A 19255-nucleotide genomic window follows, 5' to 3' on the forward strand; every position below is an offset into this window, starting at 1 on the left:
AAGTAACATGTTTGTGTGAGGCGTCTTCAAAAAATTCTGAATAGTATCAACATTGTAACAACATTCAGGATAGTAATACATTAAAGAGAGATGCGAGACTCTACATTGCTATCCTAGGACCTGCAACACTATTAGGCTCATAGCCACCTCTACCAGTTTCTTATAATTAGCAACAATTCAAGCAATACATACGTGACCTCTAGGTCATATGGAGTTGTTGGTTTTTTGCTGGTGCAGGCACCATCCTCTGAAGGTGGCTAAAAGCATACAGCAGCACTTGGCTTTTCAGATCACTTAAATTTGAATGGTACAATCACAGCATGTAAAATGGCTTGTATATGGTGTATAACCATACAAATGGATGTTCCAGTGACAGTGACGAAATGTCTAGCCCAATATTTCTCAATCTTGGCCCTGGAAATCCCATGCTAAGTGCATATTTGTGTTTTTAGGGGTATAAAGATACACATATTTTTCAAGGTCTGAAGAGTTTTGTTTCTAACATTAAACATTAGATTAACATTAACACATTAACACATTAGATTTTTTATATTTTATTTGTTAAAATAATCTTCTGTAGAGTCTACAGAGCTCTAATTATACACTACACAGATTGATCTGACTCAGACAAATAAGGGTTCTCTTTTATACTGCCAGCCATGCTGCTCTCTAACAAAAATAACCCCAAAATTCACCTAGAATATATAAGCTACTTCAGAAAAAATTGGCCTCTCATTTTAGCACAAGTGCATGCATAGCATAGGTGTTTCCTAGTGTTTTCCATGGTTTCCAGTTTTCACTCTTGCAGGGCCAGGCATGATGTCATAATGAGACCTTTTGGGGCCAACCATGAGAAATTTTGGACTAAATGTGGATTGGAATAGATTTATTATTTGCATACCACTGTAAAATGTCAAGAATCTATTTGAAGAACCTTCACATCACTTAAAGGTCTTTCAGGGGTCATTCTTAGAACTTTTACATTATGTAGAGGTTCTTGAAACATTATACAAGTTCTTCACAATCACATCACAATCGCATCTCATTCAGAAAAATGGATCTCCAGTGGAGATCCAATGGATCTTCTTTAGAGAGCCAAAATGGTTATTTTAAGGCTTTTTAGCACCTTTGTTTTTACGAGTGTAGTATTATAATTTCAGTATTGTCATTTTTTCAAGCAGCCTTGTGTGAACTAAACTGACTTGAATGTGTACATCATATCCACTTTCATAAAATCCATCACATCAACACAGTAACAGCATAAAGTAAATAAATTTGTGTTGACATATTTTATTCATGTGGAAATGATGTACACATCTAAATCAGGTCACCTCAGTGCATTTTCAGAATATCTTACATAAGCTAAGCCTTTTCCTCATTTTTAAAGCCTCATTCAGTCTGCTGTATTCATCTTCACAGCTCTCTAGCCAGACTCTTTTGGCTAGTGTCACTCTTTAACTTATTGTCCAACACATCTTGTTGCAGGTGAATGAGATATACCATGATGAGTCACTAGATGCGCACATCAACGTCGTGCTTGTGAGGATGATCATGCTTGGTTATGCAAAGGTAAGGCTCACTGAATAGAGGCAATTTGGCTTGCTCACAGTGAAGTCCATTTAAAATGACAGGCTGAATAAAAACATTTCATACCCTTTTTTATGTTGCTTCACTTTTTTTCCCTGCAGGCATATTTTGGCCAAAAAGTCAGAAGTTAAAATAAATAAATAAATAAATAGATGAATAAAATGTACAATACAAAAAGGGGCAGCACTGCCGCCTTAGCTTCACTGTTTTATGACAAGCTGAAGAAAAAACGTCAAATGAAAATTCATCCGGGCCTAATTTGTGGCCTCTCTGTAGTGAGCTCAGGTCGTGCAGACTAATGTGTGTTTGAATGATGCTAAGTAAACAGAGACCCAGAAGCACAGCCTGTTCTTTTCTGCCCTCAGTCCATTAGCCTCATTGAGCGGGGCAACCCGTCACGCAGCCTGGAGAACGTTTGCCGCTGGGCTTTCGTACAGCAGAAAGAAGACCCTGAGCACTCAGAGCACCATGACCACTCCATCTTCCTCACCCGCCAGGGCTTCGGCCCCACCGGCATGCAGGGTAAGACCCCCACTAAGCTTATTAGCATTTTTAGTGACAAAAGTATTTATGCACAAACTGTTCCTCTAAATTGTGTGTGGGCATTGTGCAGACAGAAAAAAACATGGGCAATATGACAATATATGTTACTATTAGCTTGATAAATTACATAGCATATTTTTCATGGTTATACTTCCAGAACACTGCCATAAAAATCAGACCAGTTATGGAGAGCCTCTAAACATCAGCAGCAACAAATGGTTACTGCTATTTACTACTAGTTACTACTGTTAGTGCGTTTTTACAAATTCCTGATTTTTCTCCTGTTTCTTCTTAAATAATTTTTATTTTTGCAAACATTAAAAATCATTGTGCACATCATTTTTAATTCCCTTTTCAAAATGTAGAATTAAATATTGTGACATGTGATATGTACATTTTTACCATATCTCCCACCCTTACAACACAATGAAAAAGCCTGACCTCACATTTATTTTAGTAATGTTGGTCTTATTTTCATTTGCTTTTTATCTTCAAACACAAATCTTAAATAAAGACATGTCTCCCTTGCTCCCACCTCATACCATCCAGAGCTGGCTGACACAGAGAAATGAAATGACACTAAATATTTTAGCAAAATGTTTAAAAACCAAAGTCTGTCCATCCATTATGAATAGAGGTAAGGGTATACTAAGAATGTAATAAAAGCAACTATAAAAAGTATAATGATCAGTAACTAAATAAGTAAGTAAAGTGGCATAATTATTATGCAGGTGACAATGTGGTAGTAGTCAGCAGTGCAATGTTGGGAGGTGTAGCTTTCCTAGGGCTCTTGGCATGATACTCTTACTCTTATGACATGACTGTTTTATAAATGACAAAATATTTTTAGATAATTTGGCTTTAAAACCAAACTAAACCAAAAACCAAACCAAGGCCCAAACTACCGATTTAACTACAGATTTACCAATTTTCTTTGATGGTAAAAAGGTAACTAGTAAAAAGGTGATTGACATTGTTGTTGTCAACCACAATGGTTGTCCATTCTAAATAGCTGTCCATGTTTATGAGAAGACAGGTTTGTTGGTTATAATGTACTATGCGAGGGCTTTGGCACTGACAATATAGTGTATTATGAATACTACTTATAATGTTAATTCATAGTTCATAATAAACATTGCTATAACATTGCTATCATTTTTATAAATATTTAAAACCACATATATAATGCCTTGTGAATGGTTTATAACATGGTATACATTTATTTTTAGCTAATTGTTATATCTATTCCCTCTCTACTACAATGAGACCTTTCCAGGTGTTTAAAACACTGTTTATAGGTTTCTTCATCACTTTATGTTCCATTCAGTTTAAGTAAATGCAGCACTGGCTCTAGTGGACATGTTCACATTATGTCCAGGAATGCTACCAGACATCTACGTATGATGGCCGCATATGATTTGCAGATGTCAAAGTGATTGTGTTGTCATGCTGTAGTTAGTATAATGCACATAATAGAAACTCCAGGTCTAAGCTGAATTTCTCTACGACAAAATAAATTAGATTTTTGAAAAAATTGTAACTGTCTCACTCTGTGGTTCATGAAATGGTTTCAAACTTGATGCGTTTTATCCTCCATACTTTTTCCCACCGTATTTCACTGGATCCTCTGATTACATTATTAGTAAGAAGCCAAGCTATGAATTTTGAATTGACATCATAAAATTCGTTACTTCACCAAAACTCTCCAAACCAGCGAGCTTTGTCTATTGTGCTAGTTAAATCACTTCAGCAGAAATACAGTATTTCAGCAGTAGATGGTGTTATTATAAGGATCATTCTCTGACAGTTTTACACCTTTATGGGCATTTTTCAGTTTCTACTTAGTGATACTTTACCACCTTTTAACCTCAAGCAATGAGCCACTTTCTGCATGTGTGCTGAAGATGTGAGTGGGCCTCTTATCCCCCTCTGCTCTTTCACTCTCTAGCCCTTCTGAGCCCCCTGTCATAACCCAGTCATCACATTGAGACTAAACGTGGCCTGAAATGGAACCTGCCCCCACGCCCAACCTCGCTTCTCCTTTAGACAAGCTGTTCAATGTGCTAAGGAGGCAGACTTCACTTGAAAAGGGTGGCGAAAGCACACTTGCATAACATCAGAAGGGAGAAAAAAGGCTGCTGTTGTTCTGAAGCAGTGGGCACCTCCTAGCTTGCTACAGTCATTGAGGCCAGAGAGGAAAAAAATTCACTTCATGCCTGTTTAATTTTAAAGAAAAAATGTGCAGCAGTCTTTTCACACACTGCACAGAAAATGCTGACACTATTGTCGCTGTCCTCAAACCCCTTCTTATCTTGCTGTACCACAAAACAACTACTCAGAAGCTGAAATGTTTCAGCTAAAATTGAACATGAACAAACATCACTTTCAAATGAAGGTCCCCTAAATGGCCCCTAAATGGTCAACATATGGAACCTGACTTTGATGGTACTGCAGTCATCTGTAGTGGTGTGCTCCACTGCTCTTATAGGACTTATACAATCAAAGAGCAATGCGTATACGGTGTAGCCACCTACAGTGATTGCTTTATTACAGGGCCATCGGTCTGCAACAAATGATTGTTTCATCTTTGGGTGGTACATTGAACTTCTAATCTGACAAGCATGAAATGCTCACAGTGTGACATGACTCACAATACACTCATCACTGAGTCAACAAAGGTCTAAGCTTTTGATATTTATTTCTGCATCCCAGCCATGTCAGACCAATTTGAACAATATTCTCTTCTCTCCAGCTGAGAAAGTCTCATTATTTTCCGCAAACAGATGTGAGATTTTATAAATGTCAAATGGCCTTTCCAGGCGGATTTTCAGAACACAATAGGAGTTTATCAAGGTATTGTTTTGAGTTATCAAATGTTGTCTGCAAGTATGAGGCAATTGTTTCCTTGAAAATATAGTCTTTCTCTTGAAAGACACCTGAGAGATATACTTGAGGCTTAGGAGAGCAGCACGCAGATCAATTTAAGCGTCCCAGCACCCATCTGACAAATTGGCACTCGAATGCGGCTCACAGAACAAGGCTGTCTGCCACTTTCATTTGAAAGTAGTCTGTAGAATCTGTGAGATATATAGCCATTGTTTCGTTTTTCCAAGGCCTTCATGTCTAAGAGTAAAAACCACATGGTAAATTACCTTGCATCTCCATCCATTGGTTTAACAGACAGCAGAGCCCTATTTTATCAGTTCAGGATTGCATTTGATTAAACCGCTTGTCAAAGATTGCTACTCTCTTTAAAGATTTTGTTTGCCAAAAAATATCATTTATACAGTTTTTGCTTTACCCTTAATAGAATCTATCGATGTAGAGACAACAAGATGTCTGAAACTTGCCTCTTGAGTTTTGCACTGGAGCCACCAAGTAATGTAGCTAATAAGTAATAGAAGTTTATACCTGGAGTCTTTAGTATATCTGGAGTCGAGATGGAGATTAAAAATCTTAAACGTAGTTTACCCACTTTGGTGGTGTGATATAAACATAATGCAGATCTCAAACTTCATGCCACAGGTATGGAAAAATGGAACTCAGCTCATTATGATTGGAGAAAGTAGGGTAGTGTGTATGATCTCCACCAAACCCACAGTGAAGTTTGGAGGTGGGAGCATCATGTTACCGGGCTTCTTCTCTGCAAGTGGTACTGGAGCATCAACATGGCACTAAAGGAAATATGAATGGAGTGATGTATTTGGAGATATTAGAGGAGAATTTAAACTCATTAGTCAAGAACGTGTATTTGGGGAGAAGATGGACATTTGAACAGGACAATGACCCCAGACATACAGCTAAAATAAATCAAGACTGGATTGTAAAAAAGAAGTGTGTGCGTAGATTAGCCAGTCTCCTGACTTGAATCCTGTTAAATGTTTATGGAGAATTTTGATTGCGAGTCCATCAGAGGGACTCTCATAAACTTGAGGAAGTGAAGACTGTTTGCCAAGAGGAACGGGCCAAAACTTAACCACAGTGCTGCAAAAGGCTAATTACTTCTGACCATAGACGGAAAAGGGTGGAGAGCCCTCTCTGGGTCAGGGATAGGCTCTTGCCTCAAGTGGAGGAGTTCAAGTATCTCAGGGTCTTGTTCACGAGTGATGGTACAAGGGAGCGGGAGATTGACAGGCGGATTGGTGCTGGGCCAGTGATGCGGGCTCTTTACCAGTCTGTTGTGGTAAAGAAAGAGCTGAGCCATAAGGCAAGGCTCTCGATTTACCGGTCGATCTACGTTCCCACCCTCACCTATGGTCATGAGCTTTGGGTAATGACCGAAAGTATAAGATCACGAATACAAGCGGCCGAAATGAGTTTCCTCCGCAGGGTGTCTGGACTCTCCCTTAGAGATAGGGTGAGAAGTTCAGTCATCTGGGAGGGACTCGGAGTAGAGCCGCTGCTTCTTCACATCGAGAGGAGCCAGCTGAGGTGGTTCGGGCATCTGGTTAGGATGCCTCCTGGACGCCTCCCTCAGGAGGTGTCACAGGCAAGTCCACCTGGGAGGAGACCCCGGGGAAGACCCAGGACACGCTGGCATGACTATATCACCCAACTGGCCTGTGAGCGCCTCAAATCTCTCTTGGAGAGCTTGTGGAAGTGGCTGGGGGAAGGGAGGTCTGGGCCTCATTGCTTAGGATGCTGCCCCCGTGACCCGAACCCCGGAGAAGCAGAAGATGATGGATGGATGGATGGGTGGATGGATGGATTATTGCAGTGCATGATGCTTCTGTACTAACTTTGTTTTGTATTTTGGGTGGTGTGAGTATAAAACAAAATCACAGTGTGGTATGTCTTTAAATGGAACATGGAATAGCTGTAGTATTTGTTTTTATAACAAAGTACGTGTAATATGAATACACGCACTCTTATACTGGTGGGCCTAAATGATAAGTATTTCTATTACTTATCTATTTCTATTTTCTGTTTTTGATTTTGTCATTGGCATCATACACTGCTGTCATCAAAATTGCTTTACATATGAGAAAATCAAGGGGTCAGAAAAGTTTCTTAAAAAAAAATGACCAGACTCAGGTTGGATGATTAACAGTCATTCTGTGTGGAGATATAAAATGGATATATGCACTGGAAGAATATCTTCTCACTTAAGCCATCTTATCCGGCTTTGTCTCTTCATTCTATATGATTTCATTTTCTTAGGCCCAGGTTTTTGTGAGATGCTTGTCTTTTAAGGTGTTGACTTTTGTCACTGAGTCTACATTTATTTCAGTGAATGTTGGCCTCGCAATATGAGGTGTCAGTCTAGGATGAGAAAATTCAGAAATAAATAAATAAACTTTGTTATTGCTCTGTCATTTGTTTAGATGTTGGCTTTTGGAATTATTATGGCAATCTAAGCTTAACTGTCACAGTTAAACAGCACTAGTAAAGGGATCTGTCTTAGATTAATTGAATTAATTATATTTTTGTAATTGAGTCAGTTTAGACGAGTAATCGTGGAATGCCATATGGTTTGCACTGAGGCCGATATTTTTGTAGTTTATATTTTTCTTTTTTTTGCTTTGTTCTTGTAATTCATTTCAAAGTATTTTTTCTCAAAAACAAATGATGAACACAGATTCAGACAGATTGCTGCCATCGTCATTTTGCATAAAATATGACAGCAATACCTTGAATAATCTGAGGGGATATGTTGAGCTATGCCAGGTGTTACTGTATTTAGTAGCCTCAATTTTGCCATTGCTGCATGATGAAGAAGCCTGACAAACGTCTTCTCACTCTCTTTTGTTCTGATCCCAGGATATGCACCAGTCACTGGGATGTGCCATCCGGTCCGCAGTTGCACCCTCAATCATGAAGATGGCTTCTCCTCTGCCTTTGTGGTGGCTCACGAGACTGGACATGTGTAGGTTTTCAAATAAGTTTTTAGGCGCCTTAGAATGCATGATCTCCTTCTCAGCAGCACTGCTGATGGTGTTTTTCAGGATGAATGCAGAAAGTATGAACCTATATTGAATTGAATACACTACAAAGACAAGATATTTAATGTTCAAACGGATAAACTTTATTGTTTTTTGCAAATATTCACTCATTTGCACTCATTTGATGCCTGCAACACATTCCAAAGAAGTTGGGACAGGGGCGTGTTTACCACTGTGTTACATCACCTTTCCTTTAACAACACTCAATAAGCGTATAGGAACTGAAGACACTAATTGTTGAAGCTTTGTAGGTGGAATTCTTTCCCATTCTTGCTTGATGTACAACTTCAGTTGCTCAACAGTCCGGGGTCTCTGTTGTCATATTTTGCGCTTCATAATGCGCCACACATTTTCAATGGGAGACAGGTCTGGACTGCAGGCAGGCCAGTCTAGTACCCGCACTCTTTTACTACGAAGCCACGCTGTTGTAACATGTGCAGAATGTGGCTTGGCATTGTCTTGCTGAAATAAGCAGGACGTCCCTGAAAAAGACGTTGCTTGGATGGCAACATATGTTGCTCCAAAACCTGTATGTACCGTTCAGCATTAACAGTGCTTTCACAGATGTGCAAGTTACCCATGCCGTGGGCACTAACACACCCCCATACCATCAGAGATGCTGGCTTTTGAACTTTGCACTGATAACAATCCGGACAGTCCTTTTCCTCTTTGGCCCGGAGGACACGACGTCCATGATTTCCAAAAACAATTTGAAATGTGGACTCGTCAGACCACAGGACACTTTTCCACTTTGTATCAGTCCATCTCAGATGAGCTCGGGCCCAGAGAAGCCGGCGGCGTTTCTGGGTGTTGTTGATATATGGCTTTCACTTTGCATGGCAGAGGTTTAACTTGCACTTGTAGATGGAGCGACGAACTGTGTTCACTGACAGTGGTTTTCTAAAGTGTTCCTGAGCCCATGTGGTAATATCCGTTACAGAATGATGTCAGTTTTTAATGCGGTGTTGCCTGAGGGATCGATGGTCACAGGCATTCAATGTTGGTTTTCTGCCTTGCTGTTTACTTGCAGAGATTCCTCCAGATTCTCTGAATCTTTTGATGATATTATGGACTGTAGATGATGAAATCCCTAAATTCCTTGCAATTGCACGTTGAGAAATGTTGTTCTTAAACTGTTGGACTATTTGCTCACGCAGTTGTTCACAAAGCAGTGAACCTCGCCCATCCTTGCTTGTGAACGACTGAGCCTTTCAGGGATGCTCCCTTTATACACAATCATGACACTCACCTGTGTCCAATTAACCTGTTCACCTATGGAATGTTCTAAACAGGTGTTTTGTCCCAGTCTTTTGTAGCCCCTATCCCAACTTCTTTGGAACATGTTGCAGGCATCAAATTCAAAATGAGTGAATATTTGCAAAAAACTATAAAGTTTATCCGTTTGAACATTAAATATCTTGTCTTTGTAGTGTATTCAATTGAATATAGGTTGAAAATGATTTGCAAATCATCGTATTCTGTTTTTACCGTATTTATGTTTTACACAACTTCATTGGAATTGGGGTTGTATGAAAATATTGATTTTTTTTAGTGAAATTAACATCTTCTGCAGTAAACAAATGTAAAAAAATAGCATTTGATTACAAATATCACTTCACATTTATTACAAAGAACACATTTCTGCACATTATAATGAGCAACAACTTTGTATTTTGGGGAGATTCAAAAATTGGAAATAAAAAAATGTAATCTTAAATTTTGCACATTTCAAAGTTTATATTTAATTTTCTTTTTTTGGTGATAAATTCAGGAAATGAACAGCAATTGTGCATTAAAATGTGCAGAAGTGTGTTTGCGAGGGGTGCCTGGAGGGGCGACGACAGTAGTTTGAAGTCACTCCCAGCCTATACAGTCCATATATAGAAGTTAAACTGCAAAAACTGCCCCTTTTTAATTCATGGTTTAAATGTCACCCATTCAACCTTTACCAGTCTATTCTACTTGCTTATGCTGGCATTATAAGGAGTGTTGTTACTGCAGTCAGTCCGGAACAGTTATTGGAGAGGAAGATGTGCAAAAGGAGTGGCTGATGGACATTTTTTTCTAATATGCTTAAGAATTTCAGCACTATTCTGAATGTTTCAGCCTGTACTGCTTTTTTAATAGGCTAGCCAGAGCTGAGGTCATTTACATAAATCGCTTTACTGGGGCAGTAACAAAACAGCCTGTTTAATTATAAAGAATAAAGAGAGTTTAGAAAATGGTGATAAAAAGGGAAAATTACTTCCCAAAGTCACAGAAACATTATGCACTTTAGAGCAAAATGGTCTAGTTTGTTTTATACATTCAGGGAAGTGTCCATGACGTGTAAGTAATTCTGAGAATTTAAGACACAGATGCCCTTTTTCTAGAGCCTTTGGTGAAAGATTCCAAGCTGTTTATCTTACCAGCTTAATTATTTACTTGTAGAGCAAGCAGTGGAAGTAAATTGCTAAACTAGAAGTCTGTAGTCAAGTCCTCATTGCTGAGAAAATAAATTGGTTGGGAAGAGTGCCTAAGACTTTGCTTGTGGGCAAAACAGGGTTATGACCTTAACCAGATTCAGCTTACAGTGTTTTCTCCTGAGAGATCTTATTTTTGCACCATCGAAAGTGTCCTACAAACTTGATCATGGTGTTCTGTACTTCAGCTGTTCAAATTTTTAAGACTCCTGCTGGTGAAAACCTAGCCCTGGAGTTTATTCACCTGAGTGCGAAGTGCAGCTTCTTGTGTTACAAAACATTTTTTCTCATTTTTTCTCATTCGCATGCTTTTGGCAGAGAACGTTCCCAGAAATCCTCATATGCCCCCTTTCAGTGGGAATTGGGGTTCATAAACCCTTATTAAGATGTATCTGTAGTTTGATCACATGTGCCTGATCTACTTTGCAGATCAACGTAAAATCTCTTTTGTCCACAGCAGGGCTTATAGCTCATAGCTATAGAGCATTTAGCAAGGGTTCACAAAGAATACACAACCCACACAGATTAGTCACTGACTCAACCTCATCTTCTTCATTATTCTCTGTGTACAGAGCTCAGAGCGTTACTGTTTCTCACATTTCTCTCCTCTTTCTTTTTGTTTTCACTGCAAACCAGACAGAGATAGAACGGTAAGATCTGGCATGAGTCTGTCATCTTGCAAAGCATTTTCCGCAGCCACCTGCTGCCGGTCCTTCCTCTAGGCTAGCATTAGCACAGCTAAAAAAGGGCATTTATTTAACATTCACTATCACAATCGATTCAATTTGAATCCCCTGTTTTGCTGTTTTGTGTCAGATACTTAAGCCCATTCATTCTATTACTGCAACAGAAAGCAACATTAGCCCAGCCATATATATTTTAGTATATATATTTAGTTTAGATTTAGTTTCTGCTGTCAGAGGAGAAAATAGATTTCACAAGGTCACGAAAGGAGGGACAGCATTCATTTACAGTGAAGAAAAGACACAATGAGTCTGTTTACATGCACTTAATAATGTGATAAAATTAGATTTTGTTGGAAATCCAATCAACTTGAGTGATGCATTTGAGTAAAAATGGAAAACTCTGTGTTTACATGTCTGGCAGTAAAATCTGATTTCTGCTTTGCAAGTGGCCAATAAACTCACAGAAGAAGTCAAGACATAACCTTAACGTAAACCTCAACGTAAATGCCACTTTACCTGAAAACATGAACATATGTCATCTAGAATATGAAAAATATTTAAATCCTTTATTTCCTGTTTGGCTAAAATGGATGATCTGGTGAAAGTGCATGTGAATTTAAGTATTATGTACTAACAAGCTGAAAAATGCTTGATTTGCAGTTAAATCATCAACATTTTATCACTGTCATTAATTTCAGCTATAGAACATGAGAGGCAGTGTGTTATCGTGAAATAACGTCACGGCTGTGGTCATAGATCATCACAGCCATAATGTTATAGCAATAACACGCGACCTGATCTATTACTTTCATACAAAAGTTAAATAAATAGTAAGTAAGAAACAAATAAATTGGGTTGTGAACGTGTCATTTAATGTTTTAATATTAACAATTCCATAATTATTCAAAATTATAGTTCCTTAACAAGCAGCTTGTCTCTACATCAGAATTACAAGCTCCTCTCACGCGCTGCTCAGCCATTAGTTTGTCCTCCAGCTCCTCACATAGACCAACGCACAGTTTCAGAATTTGGTGTAGTCTCATCTTCAGAGTCGGACCAAATCAGCTGTCGGTCAAATGTGATCTTAAAAGTGTCCATTTTCTGTTTGTGCACAAAGTAAGAAGTAAAAACATTCAAACAGCTTGAGCGTCTCCTACAGCTGTCAGAAGCTTAGCAACGGTGTCTTAGCAGAGTGATACAGTGTTTGTGAAAAACCTGTCATGTTATGGCGAAATATCAGCATGCTTCTCAACCAATCAGCTTGTGTGGCCAGAACTAACTGTTGTATAAAATATCAGTAATAACAGTAAAAATAGAAACTAATATGATAATACTGTTATGAAGTGGATGTCCTTTTTTTTTACTTCCATGCTGATAAAAACAAAGACCGCGACGATTAAAATTCCATTTAAGAGTTTTGACCAAACCAAAATCCATTCTGGGAGCTATTAGAACTCTGCTGCCAGAGCAGTTACTGCATGAGCATGTCCATGTTGACCACAGTGAAACATATCAGCATGTAAAATCAGCGCTTTCTTTTCTCTGTCACTGTATAAAATGCACAAGGTTGCTTCTGTTGTTTTTGGATGCATTGTATTTTTTCAGAACTTTCCAGAACTTTCAGTTTTGTAAGATCACATTCTTCACGTATCAAGTAAATGCAACACCAACATTAAGAAACTGAAACAATGAGAAACAGAGAAGAGCAGATTAAACGGCAGCAAATAGCCTTGTTTAGCAGTTCTTTAAAGGCCTAAAGACGTATTGTACTGTGCTTTTGTTTCATGCTACTGAAACATAACTACCACCGAAAAACAGAAAGTATAGCTTACTTTGCGCAGTAGAAACCATCCTATACTGCAGTAATATATTAATATATCAGCCAGTGTTGTGGGAAAACAGCATCGTAAGTAAAGCTAAGACATTTTGTTAATTAATTGTATTATTTTCCATCAGTGTAAAAATAAAAATATAGAGCTATTTAAACTCTAGTCAGCAGTGGGTGCAATGCACCCCTTGCTCAACTCCAGACTTCCTATATGAAGACCACTGGAGCTTAAGAACCTACTGCTTTCCTTTTATTGGCTCACTGTCTGAAACATCTGGGTGATTTAAATCTTGCTTTATACAAATGAAATGTAAATAAGGGTAATTTGGGGCACGACCTTTGCAAATGGATTCGACTGCACTTAATTCACTGTTTATTTCATGACATTTTCTTGAGCAAATTGTAAACCATTTAGTGGCTAGATCTGCACTTGTTTGGACACAAGTTTTTACTCAGTAAGGGCCTGTTCATGCTGACATATTGGTCTGAAAAATGTTCTGTTTATTTGCTGTTTAAATTTTATGTTCTTACACTAAATGTGGAAATTGCTGTATTTTTGTGTATTCATATGTGCTTGAAAATGCTGGAATAATAGAACAAAAGAACATTAACAAAGCCAGGAGGCCAAATTTACTCTCCTTGTCTTCTTTTTAGGCTGGGCATGGAGCATGATGGACAGGGCAATCGCTGTGGTGATGAGACAGCCATGGGGAGTGTCATGGCCCCTCTGGTGCAAGCAGCCTTCCACCGCTATCACTGGTCCATGTGCAGTGGACAAGAACTGAAGAGATACATTCAGTAAGTCAACAACTGTCTCTCTATCCCATTTCAGCTTTAACCCCATTAAACTCCTTTATATGCTGACACCTTAAGGCTTATTTATAGGGAGCTTATTTTTTAGTTGTTGTTCAGTTATTACTATAACTATAGGAGTGAGGAATGGACACATTAACTTGTTGGTGGCCCAGTGTAAGGGTGGACAAACATGTAACATTACAATACCTGAAGACATTTTCACAGTACACGACATGTATCTAGATATTTAATTGTTTGGAGTTTAAAGAACAACATGGAACAGATACAGTGCAGCAACAAAATAGTAGTAGCATTGCTTTAAACAAACAGCGCTATGGAAAACTATAAGGACACTGGGCATCATTCACCAATATCTCCCTAAGTTTGTTCTTAAATGTGTTCTTGAGAAAGGCCGTAAGAAAAAGTCCACGTCAGATTCATGATGTGTTCTTAGAATTGTTCACACCTTTGTGCTCTTGAGTGTGTGTAGATTTAGTTTTTACAAGATCAAACCCAAAATAAGAAAACGTCGGTAAATGTCAGAATCATCATGAAATAGCATATTGTGGATATCGCCACTACCTTAAGAACACTAAATCTGTACAATTCATTACAAAGAGAACATAATTAGTCCTTTTTAACTGGATTTGCTGTACTGCTGTATGTATAACATTGAAGAAAAATCATTGTGATTAAAGTTTTTTATAGTATTTTAAAAAGCCAGATAATGTGATACATATTGTGAAAATGTCTTGCGGTATTGTGATATTATTTTTTTGCCATATCACCCATCCCTACTTCACATTTCACAATCACTTGGACCAGCCATCACCGTCACATCAACAACTTCTTTCCCCAGACCATCATCCTTCTAAACAAGGATCCTTCTCACATCCCTCTGCTTCAAACAGCTACACATGTACCTAATTACATACATTGTAATATACATAACCATTGCATCATGCCATAATCGAAGTAAATGGCTCTCCCACTTTTCTGTACTTTACTGTATCTTCTTGCATATCGCTGCTGTCGGAAGAAAACCTTGTATCTCCAAAATATTAACTTTACAGGAGAAGGAAAAAACTTACTTCACTTTCAATGTAAGTCAATGGAACCAGAATTTTTCCCATGTCATTTTGGGTAATTTCTTTTAGGCCATTCATCATAAAATTTACAAACAATGTAAAGAGTAACAGATACTTTCAAATTATGTCAAAAACTGAAAAATGCCAAAAATGGAGATACAAGTTTTTCTTCCGACAGCAGATATACATATTTTATACATATGTTTACATTTACATTTATATTTATATTTGCTGCAGTAGTTTAGTAATTGTATCTGTATTTTTCTCCCATTCTGCATATCCTTTATATTTCTTTAATATTGTTTCTGTATCGATTTTATGCTTATATAAAGTGTATCTTTTTCTAAATTTATTTTATTGGATAAATTTGTATGTTGACATTTCCCTTAAACCAGTGGTACTTGGTGAATATAAACTCTGATTCTAATTCAGATAAAATGACAAATAATGTGTATGTGAACTAGCAAGGAAAATGCAGTTTTGCTTGCAGTGTTTAAATGGAAACAGCAAAGTCCTGATAAGTCAGGCATGTAATTATAAAAAAAAAAAAATCACAAAAAATCTAAATGAATTGGAATAATGATTAATAAACAATAAAAGGAAATTACATTTTCTAACCTTTAATCATGTGTTCTCAATTAGGAGCAGCAGATAATTGTATAAAAGCTTAAAGGGTACTGAATGTTATGTCCTTACATTAACTAAGCAAAATGATAAAGTCAAGGTGACTAATCTGAGTTAAAAACTCAGTGGACTCAATGATAAAATGGGCTCAGTGGCCCATTTAGTAGAAAAACACTGTCTGTAAAGCATAGCCGACTCGAACTGACTTGACTTTTGTCAGCGACTGCATGAATTTATTCTTTAGAGCTTCACCTGAGATTTGAAACACAGTCTTGTTTTGGTAAAATTCAAACACTTACAGCTTTATCTTTTTTTCCCAGATTAGGCCACTTTAGGACAAGATAGAGAAGCTGCATTATATTTTTGATGAATGTTGTTATGGACACGCTTTATTCATCTATGAACAATAAAGTTTTGTCAAATTCAATATAAATCAATTCATTTACAGCTTTGTTATATCATAGTTCTTTACATCATCATCAAATAATAATATTAAATTATAAGTAATGTAGCATGGAGAATTCACATGATTAATGGAGAAGAGCACATTTAACAAGCCTTTAATAAGCCTTAAAGGGTTAAAGGACACATTTGGTTTTCTCCTCATTTCTAATTTTGATCAATTATTATTTTCATCACAGCTGCGTTCACTTGCTAGTAAACAGCAATCCTTGTTGTGAGCGCAGGCTTGTTTGGTGTCATCTCAGGTTCAGCCCAATGTTTTGACTGTAATGAACTCCACTCAACACACCCTTATTTTGACCTTTATGAAGTAAAAAACCATGAGGATGGACAGAAGGCTATATTTAGACCCTCTAGCTGAGCAAGTCAGCTAAATTAGGTGATTTATTAGGCTCTGAAGATTATATCATCAACATGGTGGAAAACAACACAAAGCACTGTAATGAACATTGCTTGTTTATTAGGTTAGATTTCTTGTACTAGAGATTGCATGACTATAAATGTTTACTAGTCGACTAGTCATTCAGAAAGGAGGTCAACTAGTCATCATTACCACATTTAAAAAAAAAAAACCTCAGTGAACCTCAGAGTTTTGTTGGTGGCTTTGTAATATGGGCTGGGGTGGCAGATGACCACAAAGGGACTCCCAGAGGTGTGTGATTTTTTTGTTGTATTTTGGTAGATTTTAGCCTCATGCACTCTGCCCACAGAAGCACACAGTCTGTCAGATGGAAACTGCTTGCTAAAATCTACACATCTTTTAGAAACTCACCTCTCACAGAGAATTTTTAATGGGCTAACTTTTAACGTTCTAAATGGTAAGAGTAAGCAGTTCCATCTCTACTCACTCCTACTAATAATAAACTTTTTAGAGTGAGACATCGGCCTATTCACTGAACCAGGAAAATTTAATGACATCCAATCTTAAGACTTTATTCCTGAATTGTTTTAGAGACTGTAGATAGCAAGTAAAAAAGATATCCTTGTGACTGATACAAGTTTGTTTTCGTTGCAAACCTCCCACTAAATGGTCTGTGACTGGCTGTTTTGCATGTCCATCAAACAGCCCTTTCCTGTCGCAGCACTTAAAACCTGCGCAGTCTTGCTTATGATCCTGTATTTCAGTAGTCTTACACAGCTTGTGGTGGAAATAGTTTCATTTCATGTAGTATTTTCACACTAACTAATGTACTTTGGGCTTTTTGTTTAGCAGAAAAACTGGTTTCTGTTCTCTCCTCCAGCCTGTTTACTTCAGTTTTCACTATTGACTGCTGCTCACAGCTCCTACTACTGGATTTATTAGTTGACTAGTCTATGCAACCCTTAATTGTATCAGTGTTCCAGTACCATTTAGGTGCATATGAATAACCCTGATAAAAAGGAACTGCTGTAGGACCACTCAAATGTTCCCCATCTATCAATAGAAAAGTCCACCATAGGACCACTGCTGACCAATGTAGAATTTCAAACCCTTCGGAAATCCAGGGGACTCCTGTTGTCTGTACAGTGAAGTTTATTTTTGCACGCGCGGCCACAGACACACACAGCTAGCCTGTAAGACATTGGGCTAACACAGTTATATAGCTGGACTGATGCCAAGATTAGACCCAGCTCATACAGAACAAGTAACAAACACAAACACAACCATATAGGGATAAACAAGAATAGACAGAAGAATGTTCTAAATACAGTCACAGTACAGGCACACACAATACAGAATATTTAACACAGATATAGCACAATTCAAAACAATGAATTCCTTCACCAGATAATTTGAGTCAGCAGTGGTCCTATGGTGGACTTTTCCATTGATGGATGGGGAAAAGGGCAGCTGATATATTGTGCTACAGTTACAAGTGCACCTATGTGGTAGATGTTTTGGACAAAATGGCCAGTGTTCTACATAGAACACACCTATGAATTTCGATGCACAATTAATGTTTATTTGCTGAAGTCCAACTATTATAAAAAGTAGTTTGTGCAAAAGTTATGACATTTTATTTGTTTTATGTTCTTATTTTTAATAAATATATAAAGTTATGTAAAATAAATAATTTGCTGAGAAAATGCATTTTTAATTTAGTTCTCTTTAAAAGATGCATTACCTCATTTTCACATAGAAAATCATCAAAATGTAATTTGATCAGTTTTACACACAACTGTAGGTCTAACTGTTCAAATTGACTCAGTACGGTCACAGTGATTATTCATTTTTTCTGAGCTGCCTTGATTTTAAATATCACATTGCAAACTATAGAGTACTGTTATGTAAACTGGAGTTTGTAGGGTGATCAATGATGAGCGTTTGTAGGGCAATCAATTGTGTTTGTCCTTTTGTTTTATGTTGACACTGCTCCAAGTTTTGATTGACCCATTTTTAATTACTTTTGTGTGATTACATTGAGTGTCGCTGTCAGGGTCAAGCCTCCTATACCTGAAATTATACTCTTACAAATGCTGTGCATTTAGTCCTTGCTTGCAGTAACTTAGTATGTGACCTCCCATGAGCAGCAGCAATCAATAGGTTGTAAATCCATGCACTTATTAACAATACAAAACTAAGGGAACAGGGACAAAGTGCTCTGTGAAATGTTCTAAGACATCAGAAGTCACAGCTGAGTGACAAATTAGGGTTGTCAAAATAATTTGAAATTATTTTTGAAATTATATTGTTAAAAATGAAAATAAATACATTTAAGTTGCTTTTTAAAAGATTATGATGTACATTTGTATATCTGCAACAAACTGCTCAGTGTGTTGGTATTTGTAGCTTATTTTTTTATAATGGCATAAATACACTTTTCATTACATTACAGGATCATTACCTTTAACACCCAGAAAATGTGATAACACTTGAAAGGTGTCTACGTAACACATTCTTAACATTTAACATAAACACTTCATAACATGTTCATGGATGTTTAAATCAGCATTTATAAAGCATGCATGTTTTACATGACATTAAAAATGGAAAGAGACATATTTTCAAAATTTTTCATTTTTTCATTTTTGAAAATGATATTATTTTTAGTGAAATGTCTCATTTCTGGACTAAATAACCTTTAGGTTATTAAGTTCTTTCACTCTTAGGCACATTTTGCCTATGCCTTGTCACCTTTTTACTCTGTCATGTTAAAATTTTTATTGTGCTAAAAAAGTTTATAAAATGTTGAGTAAAATTTGATTTATCCTAAATTTAACCCTCTTGGGGTTAAATAGTAGTACTGATAGTGATGTT

At 37.3% G+C, this 19255-nt stretch overlaps 1 protein-coding gene across 1 annotated transcript in view; it reads left to right on the forward strand.

Moving 5' to 3' along the window:
* adamts3 (ADAM metallopeptidase with thrombospondin type 1 motif, 3) overlaps positions 1-19255 on the forward strand; it is a 165220-nt gene that overhangs the window by 61163 nt on the left and 84802 nt on the right. Inside the window, exons 6-9 of the mRNA XM_017695510.2 lie at positions 1486-1569; positions 1953-2109; positions 7891-7996; positions 13703-13846. Coding sequence (XP_017550999.1) covers positions 1486-1569; positions 1953-2109; positions 7891-7996; positions 13703-13846 — 491 coding nt within the window. The remainder of the gene's footprint in view (positions 1-1485; positions 1570-1952; positions 2110-7890; positions 7997-13702; positions 13847-19255) is intronic.

The sequence above is a fragment of the Pygocentrus nattereri genome, chromosome 20 (genome assembly GCF_015220715.1).
Source record: "Pygocentrus nattereri isolate fPygNat1 chromosome 20, fPygNat1.pri, whole genome shotgun sequence".
Taxonomy (NCBI): domain Eukaryota; kingdom Metazoa; phylum Chordata; class Actinopteri; order Characiformes; family Serrasalmidae; genus Pygocentrus; species Pygocentrus nattereri.